The sequence below is a fragment of the Callionymus lyra genome, chromosome 18 (genome assembly GCF_982586985.1).
Source record: "Callionymus lyra chromosome 18, fCalLyr1.hap1.1, whole genome shotgun sequence".
Classification (NCBI taxonomy): domain Eukaryota; kingdom Metazoa; phylum Chordata; class Actinopteri; order Syngnathiformes; family Callionymidae; genus Callionymus; species Callionymus lyra.
In genome coordinates, this window is record NC_141835.1 from 18,999,946 (window position 1) to 19,025,125 (window position 25,180).

The 25,180-nt window shown below is 39.6% G+C and overlaps 2 protein-coding genes and 1 long non-coding RNA gene across 6 annotated transcripts in view; 2 read left to right on the plus strand and 1 right to left on the minus strand.

The window, feature by feature from the left end:
- Positions 1–9,107: 9,107 nt before the first annotated feature.
- Positions 9,108–18,891, plus strand: snap23.1 (synaptosome associated protein 23.1). 3 transcript variants are annotated; one of them, XM_087780227.1, is made up of 8 exons: positions 9,108–9,216; positions 12,307–12,421; positions 16,694–16,735; positions 16,895–16,943; positions 17,029–17,146; positions 18,127–18,297; positions 18,356–18,500; positions 18,561–18,891. In XM_087780227.1, the coding sequence occupies exons 2-8, from the start codon at positions 12,365–12,367 to the stop codon at positions 18,621–18,623; spliced, it is 645 nt and encodes a 214-aa protein (XP_087636353.1). In that variant the 5' UTR covers positions 9,108–9,216; positions 12,307–12,364; the 3' UTR covers positions 18,624–18,891. The 3 variants fall into 3 exon arrangements, with proteins under 3 accessions (XP_087636353.1, XP_087636354.1, XP_087636352.1); XM_087780228.1 differs by having other exon boundaries at positions 9,143–9,244; XM_087780226.1 differs by lacking the exon at positions 9,108–9,216 and adding an exon at positions 9,268–9,444.
- On the plus strand, positions 12,430–16,531 carry LOC148060846 (uncharacterized). The gene is made up of 2 exons (XR_015709292.1): positions 12,430–12,802; positions 13,021–16,531. It is a non-coding gene; the product is annotated as an uncharacterized LOC148060846 (long non-coding RNA).
- Positions 18,892–19,284: 393 nt separating the features above from the next.
- sptb (spectrin, beta, erythrocytic) overlaps positions 19,285–25,180 on the minus strand; it is a 32,654-nt gene continuing 26,758 nt past the window's right edge. For both annotated transcript variants that reach the window (XM_087780225.1, XM_087780224.1), the window contains 8 exons: positions 24,912–24,996; positions 22,524–22,720; positions 21,377–21,459; positions 21,243–21,315; positions 20,923–21,173; positions 20,663–20,836; positions 20,549–20,591; positions 19,285–20,393 (listed from right to left, as the gene is read on the minus strand). In XM_087780225.1, the coding sequence (XP_087636351.1) occupies positions 20,190–20,393; positions 20,549–20,591; positions 20,663–20,836; positions 20,923–21,173; positions 21,243–21,315; positions 21,377–21,459; positions 22,524–22,720; positions 24,912–24,996 (1,110 nt within the window). In that variant the 3' untranslated portion in view covers positions 19,285–20,189. The remainder of the gene's footprint in view (positions 20,394–20,548; positions 20,592–20,662; positions 20,837–20,922; positions 21,174–21,242; positions 21,316–21,376; positions 21,460–22,523; positions 22,721–24,911; positions 24,997–25,180) is intronic.

The window sequence follows — 25,180 nt, forward strand, 5'->3', positions numbered from 1 at the left end:
TAACAAGACATTTCCTTTGAGTCAGTGGAGCATTTATGGACATGGTTGACTATGAGAATGAAGAAAGAAGGACTAAACATTCAAACGTGAGTAAGCACTGTGAACACACATGTACAGAGATACACACATACAGACATACATGTAGAAAAAGCACATGCAGGTAGAGACATAAAAAAAACATGGCATGCACATGTTTACACACAAACAAGGGGAAGCACTTCCTTCATCTTATTTTTGTAGCATTTAAAAATCACTGTTAACTCCTGTGTTGGATGCAGTGATAGGGTACAGACTGTCAAAGTTTAAAAAAAAAATGTGTCTTCTCTTCTTCTTTCCCACTGATTCTGTCCATTCTTCTGGTTCGTGATCCATGGTTGGTAGCGGTAGGATGCCTTCAGGGCTGAGCGTTGTGTATGAGTTTGTCTCCTTTTCTGTTCGTGATATGTTCGTGTAGGCTGATCTCAGTCATTAAGAGACACAGAATAAGGAGAGAAACACACAAATAAAGATTGTCTTTTGTCTACTTGACAACGCTTGGATGTCTTTATTTCAGGCTTGTCTGTCTTACTTGAACGTGTTTTCCCCCCGGCATTCGTTTTAATATTAATAAAGAATTCAAAAGCACACACTGTCACACGTCCATCAAATCCAGACGCCCACGCACACATCTCCAGAGTCAATATGTCATGTTGGGCTTTTATGTTGTTTTTTCCGTTTGTGTGTTACTCCCCTGTTCGTCCCTGTCAGCTTACCTAATGACACACACCTGGAACTTATCAAGCAAAGGAGACACCTGGATAAAGACCCCGAGGTTCCAGAGCTGAGTGCCAGATCTACTTTGCTCCCAAGCTGGTAACTTGGCTGCCTTCCTGGAATTCTTGATCTTTTTGTTCCCTTGCGTTAATTTTTCTTGTGCTAGAGCTCCTTTTCTGTGATTTTTTGGTGTGACGTACTTTTGCCAAGCCCTTTCAGTTCTGCCTTTTATCCGTTTTCCGCTTTTTGTACTGTTATTTCTTGACTGTTAAGTGCACATGGCTTTAAGCTAAAGGGTTGTCAGCCACATAAAGTTTTTCAATGTTGTTTTAATTCAACACAACACAATTTCAGTGCAGCTTTTCGAAACCTTGGTTTCCTAATTTTTTTCTCTGTTTGTCTCCAATTCGTACAATTAAACTGATGAATTGTAGACTTGTTGAACGGGTCTCTATGCAACCCCCACAAACCACATGCAGAAAGGTTCCGCTTGACTCCGTGCAAAACAGTTTGATGTGGCCAAGTCATGGTCCCAGCTGTGGTTATCGGGTTGCAGATGGTTACAGGCGCTCAGGGCACCACGATTGCTACACCGGAGAGAGCCTCGCAGATTGTTGTTGAGCAGCTGCTTCTCCGGCCGCGTCAACACAAGATGCGACCGACATCAAACGACCATCATCTTTCTCATGATGGTCATCATGGGTAACTCTGCCTCTCCGACCTGTTTTTTTTCAATGTTCTTTTCTGTTTTTATCTACAGCCCAGCACTTTGGTTTCGACTGCTCCCGATGTTTCATGTTAGAAACGCTTTTTACTTAAACAAAGAATAGAAATCAGGCCTGGTTTAAATTCACATGTTGTACTTGCAAGTGAGAAAGAGTTTGCATGTCTGTCTGAATCCTTTCTCAAGCACAGAGCTGTTGGGTTGCTGTAATATCTTCATCGCCATTTCACAAGCCTTTTAATTATCTTAATTGAATTGGTTATTTTCCCTCAAGGCCGGGCTTAGCTATTTACTCTGTTTTAAAAGGGTTTTAACTCGGGATTCACCATCACCACCACCAGTTGCTTGACTTTTTTCTTACCTATTTACTGCAGAGAGGTTTTTGATTCACCTCATAAAGGTGCTTAAAGCACTTCTGTGCTACTTATGAACCTATTGCAAACTTCTACTGTAATCGGTATTAGACTCATAGTTGCTATGGCGAGTTGCTATGAGAGTGGTTGGTACCTATGTACCAGCCAGAGTGTATAGGAGAACTCCATTCTGTTGGTTATCAAGATTGATAACCGTCTCGGAGAGTGCCGCACGGAGAACCAATGCACTCATCAGCCCGCCATGTGTCACCATCTCCACCTGCTGTGTTCATCGGTCACGGGAGGACACCTTCGCCTCGCTCAGGGGTTTGTTTTTTATATTGTCGTCTGGTTGTTCCGCTACTTCCTGCGATACTGACTGATGCACACAAGCAACTGCCCCTCTCAGCTATACTATCAAAGTGGGTCTTCTTCTTTGTCTCTAAGAAGGACAAATCTCTTAGACCCTGTTTTAATAAGATTAAGAATCTTTAGCCATTATCACTCAAAGTACTTGCTCCAGGTTTGGGGATGGGGACATTTGGGAGAGTATTTATGCTATTCTATCAAACGCTCCTGTTGCATACCACGAAAAAGTGTTAATTCCATGTCAATGAGATAAGCTTCCTGGGGTTCATCCCGGGTTTCCTGCCAAGATTGAGGCCGTCCTTAACTGCCCCACTCGGTATTCAACCCATTGTCCATACAGGACAACATTTTGACTGTTTCCCAGTGTCAACGTAAGTTTAAAAAGGTGGGTTTAAATTCCGATTGAATGAGTCACTGTTGTGTATTCCTAGAGCGAGGGGAGGGAACAGTGGTCTTCACAGGCAGGGGAGAGAAAGCGAGAACAGAGCGATCTCTACTAATCAATGTTTAAACATTAAACCGTTTCTTTTTCAATCATTGAATCCAGCAAAGAGCTGTTACCCCCTCACACACCAACTGTGGCTGACATGTGGAGACTACATCACTGCAGTCATGTATGCACAAGTATCCATACAACCTGTTTCCCCCCTGATGTAAATCTTTGTTTTAATACCCTGTTGAATACATTGCTATTTCTCCTACCAACACATGAGAAATGAGTCGTGCCAATCATATCAAGTCGTCTCACATCAAAGTTCCGGACGGTGCGTCTAGATCTATGCCAGTCATAGCATTAAATTATTCCTCTGAAATCACACTTTCTAATCTCCAGCTCTTTTTCTCCAGCTGACGTGACAGCTCATCTGAACTCCTGACAGCGTGGAGTCTCACAATCCTGATAGCCTCTCCTCACCTGTTTTCGTCAATTTGACACAACATTGATGGACATACGAGATACGTTTGTTCAAATGGACAGTTTTTTTTACATCTGTCTATTCGATTGGTATCGTCAATTTTTTTTTTTATGCTGCTGTTATTAATGTTTCCAATGTTGCAGAGGAATAAATCTTTGATTATGGAATATGATTTGCATTTTTTCATTTATATCATAACTTATAAGATAGTATTTTACGTATACAGTAGTTACAACCTATTCAGAAGGGAAATTCAGGTTCTCAGAAAAAATGCCGCTTATCAATGAATCCATCATCGATAAGATAATGAATTAATCGATAATTTGCATCCCTAATAAGGAGATTTTTATCGCCACTGTCGCTCATTGTGATTCAATTGGATTAGACATAGGCTGTGAGGTGTCTTGAGATAACTCTGTCATTTGATGCTTCTAATTTCACGTATTATGAGAGTAATGGCAGACAAAACACAGTTTATAACGCACCTGAACTATATAAAACTTTGGGATTTTTCAAAGAAGAATAGGATAAAGATCTAGTCATTATTTAAGTGTGTTAACCTGATTTAGTACAGCTGTTACATGACTATTCTGAGCACTCAACTGTGTGAAGACACCAACCAGATGCTGTTTACCTGATCATTTTTCAGCATTAACTGCATTGCATCAAATGGAAACAAAACATAATTTATCAAAATGTATCTTAATTTTAATTTTATCATTATCCATGTACATTTTTATTGTCAATCTGATGTGTTAACATGATACCAAAGGATATTATATTCATCAGAGAGGGATGAATAACATTTTAACATTCCAAAAGTGTTTTAATGAAACATTTTTATTCGGATCAGATTGGTGCCTGTAAACACAGCTAATGAGTGCACAGTGATAATAAAGGTGTCTGACCAATGTTGAAAAGTTCACTATTAATTATATGATTCAAAGAATTGCACAAATATCCATTGATATATATGAATTTATTTTTTTAGCAATAGCATCATGGAACCAACTGGAAACTTACATGAGGAAACTTCAATGATACTGGCAGAATGCCATTCCTTAATTGGAAGGATTCCATGTTTCCAAGTCAAGTTTGCAATATGCCTCTTCTTCATGTCTTTTAATTGCAAGTGATGAGCTGATTTTCTCCATCCTCCCTTTTCAGAACTCATCCAGAGTGGAATACATATTTTCCATATATTTCATATTAAAGGAAAACTAATTTGAAAACCCAACTCTCCTGACTCACTCGCATGTTTCAAATGTTGAAGTCTTCCTTTCTAAGATGCAGTAAGTCCCTCATCATGACCAAGTTTTAATGTTATTACTTTATATAGTTCTCCGTAGAGTCCATTATGACTATTATTGGATGCTTGACCGATCGATTGAATCTCCAGAAAACAAATCGGTTCTGTTGGCGGGGCCTTCTAATGTAAATATTTCAATAAAAAGAGAGTTTTGTACAAACAGACGCATACTGATGATACAATAGAGGTACAAGATCTATTTTAGAGACACTTAATTCAAAACATTAGTTGCTCTTTTAAGAGTTACTTCTCAAGTTAAATAGTTGTTTTTTTATATATCTAAGATATTATATTTGCCTAGAATAGATGCATATATTTTTCGAGTTTTGGGTTTATATTGTTTTTGGCTTGAGATGTTAAATAATTCATTTCCAGCACTTTCCAGAATTTCCCACTGCTTGAAAATATAAAGTTTTGAAACGTCTATCACATGTCTGTAGGCTGAACTCTACCGGAGGAAAATGAACACTGAAAAAAAAGTAACCCCACAATCAGAATCTGACAGGAATAGCTCGACAGCGGTCTGGCCTTCTAACCCTCCATAGTGTATTGTAAAGTCTAGAGTCGGAACAAAGAGGCTGAAAACAGCCTTGTCTTTAACGTGTAGATTCAATAGCCTTGCAAAAGAAAGAGGTCAATAATAATCTTGATTATGTTCTGATGGAAAACTGATGCACATAAATAATAGATGAACACACGTGCAATGTAAGACCCTCGCTTGCTATGAGAGCGCACGGCTATTGATGTCCAGCGTTCCATTAAAAGCCTTCAAATTGGAGCTCAATTCAAAATAAAGAGTAGACGATACCGGATCATATCTCAATCTTAGTAGCGGACATGGATTTGTGACACATGGGGCAGAAACCACTGGCAGCATCAGCAGGCCTACAATGTGGACTAAGCAGGGGCTAATGGTCCTGCGGTGGCCTGGGTCACCTTGAATGATAAATCTAGCTTCCTACGAGTGAAACTTGATTCTTCTAGATTACTTGAGTCTTCTCCTTAAAATCATCAACATTACTCAGAAGTCAAATTTAAGGTAGACATTAGGTATACACATTAATATTCCACAACTTCCTTGTTCTCCTCGCACTAGTATGACTTCTATATACTGTAAATTTGGAGTTTTTACCACCTTTTACCCCTAGATTTGGACCATAAGGAAGCACATTTATAGTCCACTCACTTTAATTTCTGTAACAACAATGCTTTTTGTATTTTTAAATATAGATTGATTCGTATCTTCCAACTTGAATTATTTTATCTTCACATCTGATTTATCTTCTCTGACTTCATTTGCTGTTGCCCCCTAAAACAAGTCCTAGAAACATGATAGTCAAACAAACATACATAACTAGACAATTACAAAGTTTGACTGATACTGATAACTGTACATTGATTTATGAATATTATTATTTAAAAAAAACTGCCATTTGAGGTCACGAGAACAAATACACTTCACACACAGTAAACCCCCTTGATGGTCCATATAAAATACAAATGGAAAATACACCCTAAAATTTAGGGACAACGTATTTAAAAAAAAAACACCTAATGAAGCTAAAGAGGTAGTGCAGTTCATCAAGTGTTCACTTGAGGCTGGCTGCGGTCAGACCAGAAGTCACATACACACCCACACAAAAAAATGACTTTTAAAAACCTTTCAGCGTGGTAAAAAAAAGAGAGGCTTGTTTTTAGTAGCGAGAGCTTCAACAGTAGAGTGCGCTCACGGAATTTACAAATACGCGTGATACTTCCTGGTCTATGTAGGATGTTAGCCTTTAAGCTACAAACAACTAGTGATGTTCTGATGAAGCTTCATGAAGCAGTGTCATGTTGTTTAGAGGTCAGTAGGTGGCGCCATCAACTTAAAAATAATGAGATTAGACCAGTTGTTTAAAACAAAGGAAAATGGTACAGATACCGCCATCTAGTGGACTCTGAAAATAATGACACTGCTTCATGAAGCTTCATCAGAACATCACTACAAACAAGCTTAAAATATCCTTATTTATGAACATTTACTTATGTTAACGCTTCAATACAAGAGGGTCCTTACAGACAAGCACTTTTTGGACAAAGATGAAGACAACAGAGCGCTAATACCTACATTAAAATGAATATACTTTTTTGTCTATAACTCTAAAAATTAACTAATTACTCAGAAAATAGCGCTTAGTTTACATGAGGCTGAGTAGAAAATGAGTGAATTAGAATTTAAGGCGAACTAAACCTTTAAACAATAATTTTCACTATTAGCATTTTCAAGATGGCTGCTGATTGGCTTAAATACCGTTGTCCAGGTGATGTCACCAATAGTGGATCGGTATCTTTTACACTTTTCCTAATTAAATAATATGATGCTCACTTGCATCATGACAAGCCTGGAATCAAATCCAAGAATAAGTTTAAAAAAAAAACAGTCCTTCAGAAGTCCAGGACTGGGTCTGGTCCGGGCTGAGCAGATGTGCTCTCTGAAAAGAAGAAGAAAAAAAAAGGGTCTGGACTGTGTCCCCAACACAACTACACAATCCAGGTCTAATTAATCATTTGACTGTTTTTCTAAGTCTCATTGGCTTCCATCCATGTGGAACAATAATTAGGGGGAATAAATTTGCCCTTTATGACTGTGCCAAAAAGAAAAGCCAGAACATACAGATGGTGTCCTTTTTCTTTCCTTCACATTAATAATCGGCTCTTTTGTTTGTTTGTTGTTTCATTTTTCTCTCTCTCTCCTCACATTCAAACTGGCATCATTACGATATTATGAAATTAGGGCAGGAATCCCATTTCTATTAATGAGGATGATAAAAGGGTCTGGACCTGAATGTGCCATCTGTAGAGACTGTTTCACTTTTGCTCCTTTCCTCTTCCTCCTCTCCGTCGAACACATTACAAGTTGGCTGTAATTACATAGGAAATACTCATTCTGTGCTCTTCAAGCACGGTTGGATGTGGCGTGAAATAGTGAAAAAACGCAGAGGAAAGTTAACTAAGGACCTTTTCTCAATCGACAATACACACTTATTCTCACACACACACACACACACTCAGGACTCCAGATGGACCATGTGTTATTGCTAAATAATGCATACAATGTAGACTCTATAAAAGATACATGGGCGAGGAAGAGCAGGGCAGCGTTTGGAGAGCAGTGGGCAGTTCACTGAGGGCATCTCTGCAGCTTCCCCCTGTGTTTATTCTAAGCTGTTATGAAATATCCTGCGTGGAGGTAAATCTACCCAACAGGGAGATAAACAGCTGCACGTAAAAAGGATGACGTTGGCTGTTTAAGAGAGTGATATGTCGGCTGCACTGTCTTTGCTGTCACCTTGAGCAGAGAGGATGCAGAAGCAAACATGGGAGCAGAGAGACGATGGTGAAGAAAAGAGGAAAATCAGCACAAAGTTTTCTTCATGTGAATAATGAGAAGGAAGGAAGAGAAGATAGGAAGTGAAGGAGGACTAGGTGGAGGGTAAATGCTGCTCTCATGTGGCAAAGCGGAGCAGCAACTTTTTTTTTCTCTCTCCTGGAGACTTGAGGGGCCAGAACATCTATGGGTGCTACCATTGTGGAGAGAAGGGACAGTTACATTGAGCATGTCGTGTCAAATTATTGTGTATTTATTTTCTTTCAGGACAGGTTTGCACGTACATAAGAAAGTATATCAGTGCAATCAGAATATTTAATGGTTGAATTTAACTTTTCAAGTGTTTTTTAGTCAAAGGTGGTGTTTTTTTTACATATATATATATATAATTAAATTACATTATTTTAATATTGAAATGTTGATTTTTTTATTAATATAATTTCATTAAAAAATTGAATAGGGTTACCCACTTTTTCCTATAATTAAAAATTGAATATTCTAAATTTAATAAATACGTTGATATAAAAGTGCCACCAGACAATAACAAACGAGTACAAAACTACTGTGATCAAAAAATGTAAATGTCATTATTAAGAAAAAAACAACTAATTCTTCCTTTCAATATAAAAAAGATTGAGATCAATTATTAAAAAAGATAAAAAATATATAAACGTTTCAATATAGAATTATTTTACTTGAATTATTCCAATTATAATTAAATGCTTAAATAAATCAACATTTCAATAAAGATTAAGAAACAAAGAAACCTTTCAATATTCTGATGACACTGATATACTTCCACGGACACATCCACAGTTATTTTTTGTTGTTGTTGTGGTACATATATGAGATATTTTCCTGCATTTGTAACTTGGATGACTTTTCAAACAAACAAGTCGTCACACCTAAATCAAAACAATAATCAGATGTTTTTATTAAAACTGTAGAATCAGAATTAACATTTAGAAATCGCTTTTTGCCAGTTATGTAAAAACACAACAATCGTGTTATATCAAATGAACAATACAATGAAATAAAATAAAACAGAATAACATTAAATGAGGAGAATAAAATAAAAATAATACAGTAAAAGTGAGACGTTAAGGTACTAATAGACAATATGTATGCATTGGACAGCGAATAAATAAATAAATCATTTAAGAGTAAAGAGCAGATAACATTGAAATGTAAATCAAATAATGATTAATATTGTTTATATTGTTGTTTTCGTTGTAAATAATATAGAATAGACCCAATTGTAAACCGCGTATCCGTGAAGCGATGAGGTCATGTTTGGCGACGTTGACATTTCCGACGACACGTAAACGCAGCGTCAGACACACTTCTGCTCGGGACTCGCCGTGAAGGAATTCCTAAAGTTCTCCGCACCAAGTTCACGTTCCTCAAAGAAGGAGGAGTTCCAGGTAATTCTTCAGACGAGGAGGGTTGACAGTAAGAATCGACACCCTTGTTTGAATATCGTCCTCGCTTTTTCTTTTCCGCCTGGTGAAGTTGTTCGTGAGAACAAGTTGACAGGGAAGCGGAACTAGCTGTAACTAGCTCTGTCTGTTAGCCACCACGGCTAGTTTAAAGGACTCGCTTTGGATCCTGGTTTGGGAATAATATATGTGACAAGGACTCTTCTTAAAAATGTGAGCTTGCTTTGGTTATCTATTCCAACTTTTATTAGGGGTGTTTTGTACGTAGGTATTGAGCTGTAACTTGTCATGGGTGTGGGTGTACAGATGTCACCTGTTTATCAAGCGACCGCCAACGTCACATGGTGTCATGACTTCCATTTAAAAAAAAATATATATATATTTAGTGGAAATGTATTAATATTTGCTTGTTTTATCAGTTGAAAACATTTGACTCGATTGTCTTTATTTTGGTCACAAACAAATAACATTGTAATGAACATTTGTTCGTTGACCTTCTTGATACATTGTTTTTTTTATCAACTTTAAGATCTATAGTTTTAAACCTATTGGCTTTATTTTTCTTCTTCTGCTTTTTTTGTTTGTTGTTAAAGTGGGATTGTTTACCAGCAAGTTGCTCAAAGGGCAGTCTTACAAATCCCCATGGATGAAGGAATCCGACCAGCAACTTGCTTAAGGCCCTGGACTAGTATCGCTTAAATTGTACATGTATGTATATATATATATATATTATTAATCTCTTATCATCAAATTTAAATAATGCCACAGCGACGGTATCATTATGGAAGAATTTAGTCTGTTTTAATTGAACCTTGTTTCAGAAAGAAGAAGGAAGTGGAACCGTGTTGAGATCAGAGACGTCGGTGTGTTCTGTTGGTTGCGGACAAACAGGTTTGGGTAGAAGAACAAGAAACGTCTTTCCCAACAGAGACGGTGATCATGGGAGTCTGTCCTCGCCTTTTGTTTTTCTTCCAGTTTAGTTAGCATTTGTGGTGAGGTTTCTTTGTTAGGTAAAACAACCTTGGGTTTCAGTTTTTTAACAAAGTAAATGAACCACCGTGTGATCTAGTGACGTTTTTTTTTACTAGATTGATAAGATCTAGAGAAATGGTAGATTTCGTAAACTCCGGATGACAAACATTTTGACCATTTAATCTTCTTTCACAAGAGGTTGTTTGAGGATCTTCTTAAGTGTAACGTCAGCAGTTTGTTGCCACCTGTCTCCTAACCAGCATAGATGTCGATACAAATAATTCAAATAGAACTAAAAAATGTGTTTAGTCACCTTTTTTCGCTCTTCTCGTTGTGTCAGCAATAATATAATTGCCACCTTCTTTCATTTTTTCATCCAAACATCTTAAGTTATTTTTGATTATGAAGGTAGAAAAGTGTGCACTGTTCTGAAGCCTTTTTATAAATGGTCAAAAAAGGTTTCTATTTGTTCAGGCTTTTCCTTGATTTTCTGCAACTCCTGTTGTGTTATCAGTTTTATCTTGATCTTTAAAATATATACTTTATTGAATATTGTTTTGATTGTATAAGCGCTTTGTGACCCTGGTCTGGAAAAGCGCTATACAAATAAAAATTACTTACTTACTTACTTACTAAAAAAAAGTATCAACATAACATATACCTTCAATCTTGTTGCTGTTGAAGTGCAGTTGTACTATCCTGAAACTTAATATATATGCTTTAACATTGGTACAGAAAGAGTTGATAAGTAAAAGGGATGGTTTGACATATTTTATTAAAGCAAACAGACGCTTTAACGTGTCTTACAGATTGTGTGCACTTCATAGTGAACCATCTATAAAAAATGTTTGCAAAGTGGACGGCATCCGGTAGAGTGAACGTTGTACCTTGTTCAAAAATCCATTTCCCTGTTTGGTTTTTCACAGACGTGCGTTGGCTGCACGTCTGAAAAAGAGAAAGTCATGCTCTGTGGAAGGTTGAGAACGGACCGAGAGAGAGAGAGAGAGAGAAACGCAGCAAGGACCTGAAATATTTTCTTTACTTATGATAATCCACAGATTATGTTGACTTTGTGCTGCAAAGCAAAACTAAAAGATTTATGTCCATTTTGCGATCAGAATTTCAACATGTCAATCAATCGATTTGTTTCCTAAAAGCTTGCCTCAATAAACCGTGTAAAACCTGCTGTTTAAGTATCTTGCCAGTCGGTTCATGAACTGTTAGAAACGTATGACAGTCACTCCATGGGAGAGCTCTGTGAGAGCTCGATGCATAATTCCCTTCAATGCTCAAACATTTGACACACAGATCACTTTCATCTGTTGTGTGTGTAGACACGGAAACTTTTCTATTAATATTTGTTTAACACAGTTTGTCGCCAAAGTAACTTGCTCTACCACAATGTTAAAAACCATGTGTTCCCAACCACAAAGTTGATGTTAAAAATAAAAACTATTTCTTAAGTTAGTTATTTATGTTTGTAAAGTCACAAAGCGCTTAAACAACAGAACAATACAGTTAAAAATAGATTATTTATTAACCAAAATATTCTAGTGTTTTAGATTCACAGACTTGAATACATGGATATTGGGCTAAATCCTTTTTCTTTTTGCCTTTTTAATAAAGAAAAACTACATTTTGATTTAAGTTTAATTAATTTATTGAAGTACATTTCATTCACCTCAGTCATGATAATGACATGACCAACCAAACACAAGAGAAATATCCAGAATATATATTTTTTTTTTAATTAAGATTTTTTATTTAGCACCAAAATTGGATTGTCAAAAGACATATTATAAGGACACTATCATTTAAATGTTAAATTGGTAAAGACGGAATGGAAAGGTAATGACTAAAGTTGTCAAACAAACCGTTATGATTGGTTATTATTTGTTGGTTAATAACTGTATTACTTCCTGAGTCATTCCATCCATCATTCCATTGTGAAGAATGTTAATATACTTTACAGGAATTAATGTTATCAAATATCGTTTGCAGAGAACCACAATGCATTCAAATAAACAGTGGCAACTGACATGTGTCTTGGCTGACAATGAAGTGATTTTTATGAAATTTCCTCTTTTCTTTTTTTTTTTCCAGGCCACAAAACATTGAACTGGGTGCAACAGCGGGTGCCTCCAAACAGGCCGGCAGCAACATGGACGAGATGTCGGTAGAACAGATCACAATGAGGGCCAACCAAGTGACTGATGAGGTAATGGAATGTTGTTATCAAAGCACATCCACACCACGTTAGAAATCCGTACTAAGTTTTCCAAAATAGCTTAGTTAGTGCAATGTAATGTCGGCCTATGCTGCTATTGTTCTGTTCTTGATCCCCTTTCTTTATTATCTACCTGCTCCCTTAGCCAAACGTGGGTGACGTGTACATATACATAGAAATGTATATTAAATTATTATGTATTATAATTATATATATACAGTATATATAGTTATTATCATTTTAAGGTATTCCCCTGTTAAATTAACCAAACCTCTAGCAGCTTCTGAATGATCAGTATAAAAAAAAAAACACTTATCTTTAACACCACATCAAAAAATGTATACAACATTATGAGTGAATCTTTAATTACCGGTTAATGTTAAAATAAGCTTCTTGTGTTAAATAATTCCAGCTGTGCAACTTTTCTCTGGGATCCGATTTTCGTTCATGATCTTTCTGAATCTATCTTTCAACTTCACAGTACAGTATAATTAGAAATAATGTCCTTGGCTAGTATTAAAAGTAAAATGTCTGACGTTAGTACTTCAGTCAATTCATTGCTCCTCCTCATGATAAGCAGATGAAAATAGATCAAGTGTTTTCGTATGTCACAGGGAGTCGTAGCACTCTTTAGCCTACATGAAACATTATAACATGCCTTATCTTCAGGTGATTAAAACGGGTTTGTGGTGTTTCTTATCGCATAATATTTGCATGTTTGAAAGAACTTTAGTTTGTTTTGTTATGCAACTGACATGGAAGTCTCGCGAGCGACAAAATTGTGACAAAAAATGTAATTACCATTGGATGAATTTGTATAGAAAACAAGTTGATTTCCCCCCCTTTCTCTTTTGGAAATCAATATAATATCAATCAGAGCCAGCTCTTCTATATGCTACTCAGAGATTATTCTCATTGGCACTAAACCCCTCAAAATTGAGGGAAAAGTTCTCTCGCCCTCGGTTAAATATTGGTGTGAATACTGTGTCGCTCACAATACCTCACTAATACCTCTGCTGCTAATCTAGTTTACTGTCTTGTCCCTTGATGGTGTGTAATCTTTTTCGAACATATAACTGAGAATTTAAGAATGCACTTAATATACAGTAAAGATGAGAAAAAAGAAAGGGTTCCTGTGTACTTGGTGGCAGTTTGAATATAGTTGCATGTAATTAAGTGTACTTTCATCCCAAGTGTTTAATCAGTTCTCCTGGCATCATGTGATCCGTCATCTGATTCAATAAGTGGTGTTTAACTAAAGCTTTCTGCCTGTAATCTACTGGATGTTCTTATATTCTGTTTGTAATCTTTTTTTTAACACCTTCTCTTTCTAACTTCCTGCTATTTTCCGTCTTCTCTGTGTGCTTCTTTCCTTCTCTGCTTTTCTCTGCTTGGTCCAATAATGTGTGCTGGACAGAACCCTGGTCAAGTTCACAGGTATTGCTGTTCTTTTTCTTGATGAGGCTCAAGCCAATATAAAATGGCAGCACACTAGTTGAAAATTGTTCAAGATATGAGTTGTAAATTAAATATCAGTAAATGTTATCGCCCTGTGTGAATGTGAAGTCCAAAGAACACCATTTAAACATGGAAACTATTGTCTTGTTTGCTAGTTTGTGCTTGATTTAGAATGGCTGAGCACTAATGATACAACAAAATTCAACGCCAAACTTCCAGGTCTCCTCCTCTTCCTTTGTTTTGCTCACTCTCTGGTGCAGCTTCACTGCATCTGCTTCCTGACGGTGGTTAAAGTTCATTTAACAGTCCTCTGGCATTGTTCCTATATGTGGAGTTTGCATTTCTTCTGCATGCATTTTCCATGTGAGGGCTGGATTTTAAAGTTTTTAGTTTTTACGTAAGGAAAATAACATACAATGAGAGATACAAGAGTTATTGCAAATTGCAATAGAAATAAAATGTTTATCATTTATTACAATATTAAATTGTTTTAAGTATAATATTTGAAAGGTCTTCAGTTGTTAAATGAACCCTTTCACGTTTACAGATAAAATGCTGAAGTCACAGTGAAAAGAAGTGTTGTCAAATTACGAAAGAGAAGAGGAACACAACATGATAAACATTTCCCCTTATATCGCCAAGTATTCAGTACGACTGTGTAGAAGCTTGACATCAATAAGGTCTCATTAGAAACCTTGCCTTTAAAAGTCCATCGTCTGTTTTTACCTCACTTTACCTTCAGATTCTCCACAAGAAGCTGTGGATGGAGTAAACTGAGGGAAAGGAAAAGGGTATTTGGAGGACAAGTATAGCTCAACAAGTACTAACCATTGTCTACATATTTCGAACAATGGTCCAGAGGATAAAGCTCATTTTTTTCCCGAGACTATTCAAACTAACCCTACACTTGGCAGCTGAAGGACTGGAGTCTAATGCTCATGTTCTGGCTGAGCAGATCACTGATGGATCCATATGGCCGGTTCTGTTCACTATATTTGCTGCAGCCAACAGTGAAGGAATCCATGTGTCTTGTTAACGGCTCGTATGTGGAGGTAAAAGCAGAGTCGCAACTCATAACCTTGTATTCTGCCTCTCTTCTGGATCCGTCTCTCTCTGTGCGACGCCGCTATTAATAGAAACATGGAGGCGGAACTCACCTGAAGTGACTGCATTCCTGCTCAGCATCGGCTTCTTTTGTCTGTTGGGCTGTCGGGTCACGTGACCGGTGACTCATCGTTTCAAATGTTGAGTCAACAGAACATATGATATAAAAACCAAAACAATTATAATCCGAAGCACTTGAAACAAACAAGTGAGCGCACATGACCGAACAAGGACGTCAGGGTTTGTGTACTTACAGTACTTCTGCTAACCTGAAAATATTTGTTATTGTTCTATTACATCAGATGTGCATCACATATTATGCCGTCTAATTCCCAATTGAAATGAAACTTTTGTTAAATAAATAAAAAAAGAACTGCAACAGGATCTCAACGATCTAATGTAAAAGCCGTCAGTAGGATCACATTTGTATTTGCCGGAGAAATGACGGGTAGAAAACATCATATCTTCAGTCCATAAACACAAATGGTTAGATTACATTTTCCTAGTATCATCAAGGTAATGGGAACTGCTATTAACTTGTGCTGTAAAGTAAATCGTATACCTTTGAACTGTTTGCACTTCACTTCTGTTGCTGCCCTAGAGTTTCATTAGAAGTCAGAGATCAGCACATAGAGAGTCTATAGTAGGTGACTTGGAAAGAAAATGTTCTCCTTTGAAAAGGCAGTTGGAAAAGATGGATAACAAATAGTTCAAATCCATTTATATTTAGTGCTGTGTAGTGATGGGGACTTAAAACCCTTTCAAGTGTCTGGTAACCATCCTGCCGCTAACACGCTCTGACGCACGTGTTACTTATTGGACTTATTGTAGAGCAAGAATACAAACTTTGTTCTCATGAAACTGTAACCAGTAGGATTCAGAAGGTTAACAATGGACATCACTACAAGCTCTCCAAGAGCGTCACAGTGCTAGAGATACTAATATAATGCAGAACTTTTAGACCACTTAATGCATCCTTAATGTAGGATATTTTTAGATATCAAGATCGCTATTGTTGACGTCTTGTATGAAACTTATACATTTTACTTAATATTGTAGCAAACAATTGTAGGTTAAAAACAAGGACATTGTGTCTCCTGGTTTAATAAGTGAAACCTTTCTCTGTACAGTTTTTTTGCCCAAATCTCTTATGTATTTTGATTCAATAAAATGCCTTTACGTTGTCAGTATAGAATTTCCCTTTGAAAATTAAATCGTCAATTTAACAATTAACGTTTGACTTGGTCAAGATCTGGACTAGTGTTTCAGAAAGTTCTACTTCTACTTTCTCTTTACAGGATAAAAAGTGCTTTTTATAAAATGTTAAAACTTGTCGCTTGAACATATAACTCAATTGTTATTAGCAACAGATAAAATCCTCAAGAACAGGCCCAGGAGCCACAATCCGATCCTCCAGTTCAGACTTGTGTGGACTAGCACGGCTGCTGCGAGCAAACGTTCCTCCTGGTGCTGTGCTCTGAATATTAACGGTCGCTTTTATCTTCTTTGCACTTATTGTTCTTTCTTGGATGTTAGAAACTCCCAAGACCCTCCTAGAACTATTAGAATCAGGCTGGAGTGTTGGTTGTCGAGGTCAACTTGTGAGGAAGTTCTACGGACTTTAAATGTTTAAAGAAAGCACTGGAGAATGTTATCTGCTGACATTTCTTTCCTGACGTGTCATGTTCTTCATCTCCACAGTCCCTGGAGAGCACGAGGAGGATGCTGCAGATGGCGGAGGAGGTGAGACGGAGAACAGTGACACACGCTCGAAATATGTGTCGTCGCCACTTTTAACACAAACTCCAAAAACTAGCATGAAGCGTGTGGAATAATTCTGAGTCGCTGTTGTTAACATGTACTATGAAGCATCTCTAAAGCTTGTGCTTGTCGTGTCTCCAGAGCAAACAGACGGGCACCAACACCATGGTGATGCTGGACCAGCAGGGAGGTAGGTTCCTCATGGGGTTCAAGTGACCACCTCCACGTGGAGTCGACCTTCATGGTGTGTGTGTGTGTGTGTGTGTGTGTTGCAGAGCAGCTGAGGCGTACGGAGGAGGGCATGGACCAGATCAACCAGGACATGAGGCAGGCGGAGAAGAACCTGAAGGACCTCTCCAAGTGCTGCGGCCTCTGCGTCTGCCCGTGCGACAGGTGATATTTACATTAGAAAATGTGCTTAAGCCCCGCCCACTGAAGCCGCTTCACAACCACACCAACTTGGCCGAGCGTCGAGGTCTATCACCGCATGTCATTAAACCCCGGAAGTCGCCATCTCCAAGGGACTCGTTGTATAAACAAAGCAGGGCGTGATTGCAGCTGGCTGGAGGAGAAACTGTGAAGCCATTACTACCTCATAATGGACGCTCTCGTAACCTCTTGTTCGCCGAGATTTCAAACTAGGGAGGAGTTTATAAAGTAATAAGTTGAAAACATGGTCATGATGAGGGACTGACTGCATCTTGAAGACTTTACCTTTTGAAACATGTGAGTGAGTCAGGAGAGTTTTCACATTAGTTGTAAAGCTAAGAAGGACTCGTTGAAATAACCTTGAGTTTTGAATGAAACCGTCTCTTTCTCTTGTCCGTTTACTTCTCAACACAGTCAGGTCTGGTTGTCAGGCCTTGAAGTCGTGTCTGATGTTAGTCTTTGTTGTCAATGATCTATTCTTGTCGTGTGATCTTCTAGACCCCATGTGCTGTTGGGCTCAAAGGTCTCCACTTTTAAAAGGTCGTCCTCTTAACCCAACCCTCAATACACAAACCCTTATGCCTATATATATATATATATATTTATATATCTAGGGGGTGTTTGGAGTCCTAGGTACCTTCAATTAGTTTCCTAAACACTCAGGGTCCAAGATAATCATGCTCAGGGGATTTTCGGGGACCAGTGCACGGGGTCTGGGGTCTGGGTCCGAGGTCATAGGTCGTGACCTGGACCTGCAGTGTCTGAGTTGTAGATGATAAAAAGTGTGTGAGTCTAAGTGTGTATCTCTGTCCTGAACGCTTCCCTCCGGAGGAGAGCACTCTTTGATGATTACCTCCAGATCAGGTAGGATCTTGGGTAGACCTGAAGCTGTGTGTGATGTTGAGTCTCTGGTTCTCAACCCTGACCCGCGTCTCCTGCTGCAGAGTGACGTCCATCGAGCACGACTCCAAGTACAAGCGGACCTGGGGTCTCGGCGGGGGGGACGACAGCACGTCCAACGGTTCCAAAGTGGTCTCCAGGCAACCTTCCGCGGTCCGCAACGGTCAGGCGGGGCAGACCAACACCTCGGCACCTTCGGGGCCGTACGTCAAGAGGTAAAGAGATCCCGGTCTGTCATCGGGGGTTTCTCACCGGCGACCTCTGAACCTCCAGGATCACCAACGACGCCCGGGAGGACGAGATGGAGGAGAACCTGGACGCTGTGGGAGGGATCCTGAGCAACCTGAAGAACATGGCCGTGGACATGGGCAGCGAGATCGACAAGCAGAACAAGAGCATCGACAGGATCACCGACAAGGTGGGTCCGGTTCCATCATGTGACTCTAGACCCGTGTTGTGACCCTCGTCTCTCCCGCAGGCGGACATGAACAAATCCCGCATCGACGAGGCGAACCAACGAGCCAACAAGCTCATCAAGTAGAGCAGGACGTCCGTCAGTCTTCCTGCGTCTTTCCAACCTTTGCTACTGTGCGAACACGTTATACTCGGCCTCCATTACTGCAGCGGATCTGATCGCTGCTCATGTGATCAGCTGTCACCGGAATGTAAATATTTAACTTTTATCTTTTTGTTTTTTTTTCACATTTCGCTTCTCGCACCAGCTGATGTCACACATGTTCATCTTGACAAACCTTCCTCGTTTCCTCCAGACTGTGTGATTGTACTTAAAATAAATATATTCATAAGGATTATTGAGGTTTTAATTATTATTTAAGTGCAGTCGACACTTTCGATAAAATATATAGTCTTGCATTCCAGTGTTGAAAATAAATGAACAAACCTTCAAGTGTGAAAGAATGTTTCAGTTAATTCGAGCAGGTTTCTTGGAGCCTTGTTGTGTATTGATGGTCTGATGAAGCTTCATGAAGCAGTGTCGTTATCTTCAGGGGCCACTAGATGGTGGTCTCTGCACTATTTTCCTTTGTTTTGAACAGCTTTTCAATTTTAAACTGATGGCGCCACCTACTGAACTCTAAACAACACGACACTGCTTCATGAAGCTTCATAGAAACGTCTGGTTTCTGTGGCTCACGCGACCAGAAGGAACTTCGTCGTCACTTCAAATGATGAATTCAACAAAATGAGTTTAAGGAGTTTATTTTGAAATGTTCTTTCTCAAAATGCACGGACATTTCCTGTTGACAAATTCTACACTCGGAGTACAAAATGCATGTTTAAATAAAAACCCGGGAGAAGGATGTTGGTGAATCATGTCGAGTGAGTCACAGTAATATTGTGCGGATCTGATTTATAACATATAACATGGTATGTCGCCTACGAAAATGTCCTACTGCACCTGAACGTCCCACACCGTTGTCGGCTATAAATAGAATCCGCTATAAAGTCAATCTCTTACTTCCTCTGATGAAGACGTGGTTCGCCCTCTAATGAAGGGTCGACTCGGGGGAAAAAACCTCGATAGCACCGTCAAAACAAAAGCATGCGGCGGTTAATATGTGCTTATAGGTCGATGACTTCGTCTACAAAAGATGGCTGCTCTCCAGAGTCAAGGCCAAACCTCTGACTAATTTGCATAAAGGTGTGTGTCCGGTGCACTTCACACACAGCACCGCTCCATTGGAAACACTTGAATATCTTTCAGATGGTAAAGTCGCACAAAGATTTCTGTATCTATTCATTCACCTACCGCTAGGGGGAGCCAAGAATAAATAAGGAGTGTAAGTCGGGGGTTCTTGGTGAACCCCGGGTGTTCCATGTCACAGTATTTTGCAACCATTAATTAAGGCAGAGTCTGGAGGGGACTCTGGAGTGTGATAACAGGCGGTGACAGCCACACACACACCAGCATGCCGGACAGCAATCTTTGGTTGAGTGAGAGGAGCGTTCCTGTGCTTGTCATTTCTGCCTCACTACTTCAAAACTACACTAAAACGAAGATACAATAAAATGCAGCCGAAAAACCTTCCAAAAATATTCATATAAAAACCTAAGGGCGTCCAGGACGACCCTCGACTCGCTTCCTGATTTACTTCTTCTTGGCGAAGCGGCTGAACTTCTTCTCCTTGTCCTTCTTCGCCACGGCGGGCTCAGGGTTGTTCGCCGAGGAAGACGAGGAGGAGGAAGGAACGGGGAGGCTCAGGGCTTTTGCCTCCGCGGAGCCGGACGCCTCCTCTGTCGTCGGCTGATCCGTGGCCTTCAGCATGGCCTGGCTCCAGCGCTGGAGCTCGTCCTGGATCACACAATAAAGAACAGGCTTAGAGAAGTGTCAGGTCCTGCTGAGTCCAGCAAAAATAAAAGTGTTTACACAAGCAAGACAACTCTCTGCAGTCGCATGAAAATGTTCGACACACGCGAGACGTTTTTCCTCGACGCAGGAAAACTCACCTCGTCTTTGAACTGGAATAAAAACTCGCTGCCGTCCCCGAGTCTGGGGAAGAGAGACAAGAGTCGGTGTCGGGTCAAGAGAGGAAGAGACGAGTCGTCGAAACAGAAACTCACCGCAGTTTGCAAACGTGCTTCTTCTTCTTGTAGTTGCTCAGGACTTCCCAGGTGGCGCCGCAGAGACTGAGGGGATCCTCGCCGTGGTAGGTCACTCCCTGGCCGGAGCTTTTGCTGTCCTTGTAGCAGGAGAGCTGCGCCGCTTTCAGGACGCAGAACAAGTTGTTCCAGGACCTTTGAGACACATTTGACGAGACCAGTGACGTTAGTGAAGGCAGCAGCACTTGTTCACCCTTTCATGAACCCGATGTGTCGTGTACCTGTTGGACGCCTTCTTTCCCGAGCCCTCCACGTCGTGCTTGCGGCCCAGCATCCCCTCCAGCAGAAGGGTCTGGGTCCTGGGGGGCTCCGCGGGCATGGTGGCTCCCCTCTCCGGGGCCGTCTGGCTCAGCAAAGAGACGGAGGGATCCAGCTCCAGAGAGGTGCTCTCCCTCGTGATGGACTGGATCGGAACCGTCGAGTCACCCGCCGTCCCCTCCAGCAGATCCGAGCCGGGATCCACGGAGCCGGACTGAGAAGACCAGAAGCACATGTTAGGGATCACCGTGGAGCAGGAACACAAAGGGGCTCAGGGTCTCACCAGAGTCTGCTCCTCGATGGTGTAGAGCCGAGAGGATTCTTCGACGAAGCCCGTGTCTTCTTTCCAGGCCGAGCTGAAACGAGGGTCGTCAGTCTGGACCTGAGTGTGTGTCCAGGTGTGAGATGTTTGTGTACCTGCTGTCCTTCTCTGACTGTTGCTCGGCTTTAAGGAACTCCTCCATGTCCTGCTGCTGCTTCCTGAGATCCAACAACTCCAACTGTAACACAATCATAACAAATCACTTGAGTGTAGATGAGAGAACATGAGAAAACACTAGAAGTTTTAATGAAGAAAACTCCAGGTTTATTGAACACACTTTGAAGAGGCTGTTTGTTACGAAACAACATGTCAGCAATGGTTACATAACCAGCATATGATACGTCTACGCGTTTAGCAGAGGTTCTCACATTTGCCTCCAAGAATGACCACCTGCCTCCGTCCAGACTGCCTGTGTGTGTGTGTGTGTGTGTGTGTGTGTGTGTGGATTGTTTTGCAGGACAGTGTAAATGTGTTTTGCACCACATTTGCATTCCTGGCATAGCAGCACAGGTTGACTGGATCCAAAGACAACAGATGAACCAGATCAAGGTTGTTTCCAGCAACATGCAGTGCTTCAATTACAGTAGTTTGACAAACAATAAGTGACATAAAACTGTTTATTTACGTGAGCAATAGAATATCAGACTTAAGTCTTGGTCTCAAATGTATTAAAAAGTATTTGAACATTTACTTGTCACTCTATTGATGCATTTTCTATTCTTTCATGTATCTTGACGACTCAAGCTTGCATCTCACTAGACTTGTAACACATGGACTCAGAATAAACAGACAGTTTTATGTAAAAGACTCTTGGTGTATCAGCCCAAATCAATGGTTCACCCTCTATGTATCTGAGCATGACCCAGCATCTACTGCAACAGATGTTTATACAAATGTTGTTTAATAAACGTATTGGTTTTCGTTCAATATTCTAATAAATAATTTTAAAAAATCACAACAACAGGTGAAACAAGAAAACAAAATCTTGTCTGTTTCACCTTTGTGTTTCCTCTGGGTCAAGATGACCGGGAGGCCGGAAAAAAAATGTGTGAGAGGTATCCCTTGTGTTGTCTCTGGGTCAACATGAACAACATCCCTGGCTTCTATAAACACATATGCAGTGGTGAAGGTCATTCATCTTGACCCAGAGACAACACAAAACACGTGATGAGTTCTACTTTCCACAGGATCTTTGGAAAAAAAAGACCATTTTAACTTTGTAACCAAGCGTTGACAACTTACCGTTGTGAGGCGTTCAAGTGCTGAGAAGCGCTCCTCCCATGTAGCGGTGGACTTTTCGAAAGCCTCGTGTCTCTTGAGCAGCTTCTCCACCTCGTCCACCGTCTGACCCAGGTCCCTGCTGGTCACGTACGGCTCCTGCGCCACCAGCCAGGCCTCGGCCACGGAGGCGTCGCGAGCGAACTGACACACCTCCAGGACTGCAAGCAGGTTTATGATAAAAATCACACTTTCATACCTTAAAAAACATGTTTTTTTCTATAAGTAAGTAAGTAAGTAATTTTTATTTGTATAGCGCTTTTCCAGACCAGGGTCACAAAGCGCTTAAACAATCAAAACAATACTCAATAAAATATATACTTTAAAGGTCAAGATAAAACTGATAATACAACAGGAGTTCCAGATAGATAGATTTAAGTAATGGTTGTAATAGAGCAGATTGTAGACCATGTGACTCTCTCTCAGAGGAATGCAGCCTCATGACAAGAAGCTGCTTTCATTGATAATCACAATTTTATTAAACATATTTTATACATATTTTGCCCCAAAAAACTATTTCTTACCACTGATGGACAAACAATGTGGAGAATGACTTGCAAAAGAAGAATTGAACTTTGAACGCTAGCCATTTTCAAATCATGAGTTTAATGGAGGGGAAGTTCAAGCTTTTATTTTAACTGGTGAGTAAATAATAATGTAAACGATTATTGTTTCAGGTTGACATTTAGGAGGAAGAGAATAAATGTCTATTGAGTTTCACAGCAGATATTTTTGTGTGTGTTAAGCATATAGAGGTATGAAATTTCTCATTAACTACTGTGAGGCAAATAGATGATCTTGCTTTATTGGATTTGTTTCCGTCCTCTTCATTATTTCATTACCAATTGAAACACAATCATCTCTTGTGACCATATTAAACTCATTCAATTAAAAACATCAAGGAAAGCGTGGGGGGGCTCTGACAGGATGGATTATTATTAAATTATTCGGGACAACAAGTTTATAAAATATGCTGCAATCTTTTCAAAAAGAAAAGAATATACACGAAACACAAAAGAAGTGCCTGATGGAGAGGACAGGGTCCCCACCTGGTGAGACAGTGAGAACTCAAACATCTTGAGGAGCTGGTAGCTGCTCGACTGAGAGGAGTACCTGAAAGGGAGATTTTCATCTTAACACCTGTTGTGAATGACTGTAGAAGCCGAACGAGTCGAGTGAAGAGGCCACTTGACAAGGCCACATATACCTCCAATGAAGGCTGTGTATCAAGGATGTAAGTAGACGGGAGGCTGCCAGAGCTTAAGTTGTGGTCGGTGCAACAGAGAGGGGGGCCGGGGTCGATAGATACACAAGCTCACAAAGTAAAATCAATGAGAAAATGTGATTCATCTTGTAGGCCTTAATCCTTCAAGCTGTAGCTTTTCTATCAACTCTTTTTTCTATATAATTTATGTTTTCTACAATCTGAGATGTCCTTGGATACATTGATGACGTCAGTGTCACTACATCTTAAGCTGCCGACTGAAGACAGATACTCTAAGACTTTGACCAGGACTAGCTGTAAGTAGTGATGTTCTGATGAAGCTTCATGAAAAAGTGTCATGTTGCATATACGTCCGTAGGTGGCGCCGTCAGTTCAGAAATGATGTGACGTTTCTTTAGAACAGTTGATTAAAACAGAGAAAAATAGTGCAGAGACCGCCATCTAGTGGAAAATCCTGACACTGCTTCATGAAGCTTCATCAGACCATCACTAGCTGCAAACCAACTACATCCAGATTATCAGGTGCAGTGATATATTCAGTTTATATCTATATGTATATATTACTGCGACGGCACAGACGTTAGCGATGCAAGTTATTTTTGTCGTAAGATGCGACGTCTTCAGACCAATATGGGTGAAATATAGATCTATGTGAAGTATAGATCTATGTTTACCTGCATGTAGTTTTATAATTTTGTGAGGAACAGTTAATTTTAGTGACTTAGGTCATTGAGTCTCTTCTCAACAACTATGGTTCTTTGGTTTAAAAACATTTTATTTGAAGTTTTTTGCAGCTAAGATACAGTACATTAAATAGGTTACCTTAAAATAAGATTATTTATTTTTTTAAATGCACTCATTATATACATTTGTATTTGTTATCTTTGTTTCCAGCTTGGAGCAGAACTTAAATATTTGTACTGTGTGTTATATCATTTTAATTTAGGTAGAATTAATCTTATAATATTGGTATAGAAAAAAGTATAAGTAAGGAACCGGTATTGAAGTGAAGGTATCGATATTCGAACCGGTAACTAATGCAACTCTAAACTCTAAAAACTATTTTAGGACCTTTTACTTGAATTAAAAGAAAAGTGAAGGATTAGGAAAAGAGTCGATTCACTCACAGAGACGCAGCCAGTCCCATCTGTCGTCCCACTTGAACATCATCTTCTTCCTCTTGTCCATCAACTGCACCAGTTTCTCCTTGATCTGACATATACAGCCACAGAGCAGTAGGGAGATCATAAAACATTTCCGCTATTATCATCAATGATCAGTAATGTTGGGTAATTATAGCTCATTAAATTATATTTCTTCACTTTTCTACTCCTTATTAGTAATAAACTCTGTGTCCATGGAGAGTGGATACAGTTTCTCTGACCAACAATCAGCC

Bases quoted from the DNA above. Each gene is read 5' to 3' on its own strand.
- snap23.1 (XM_087780226.1), top strand. The intron at 16,944-17,028 runs GTAGGTTCCTCA...TGTGTGTTGCAG, and splicing joins GATGCTGGACCAGCAGGGAG to AGCAGCTGAGGCGTACGGAG. The intron at 17,147-18,126 runs GTGATATTTACA...CTCCTGCTGCAG, and splicing joins TGCGTCTGCCCGTGCGACAG to AGTGACGTCCATCGAGCACG.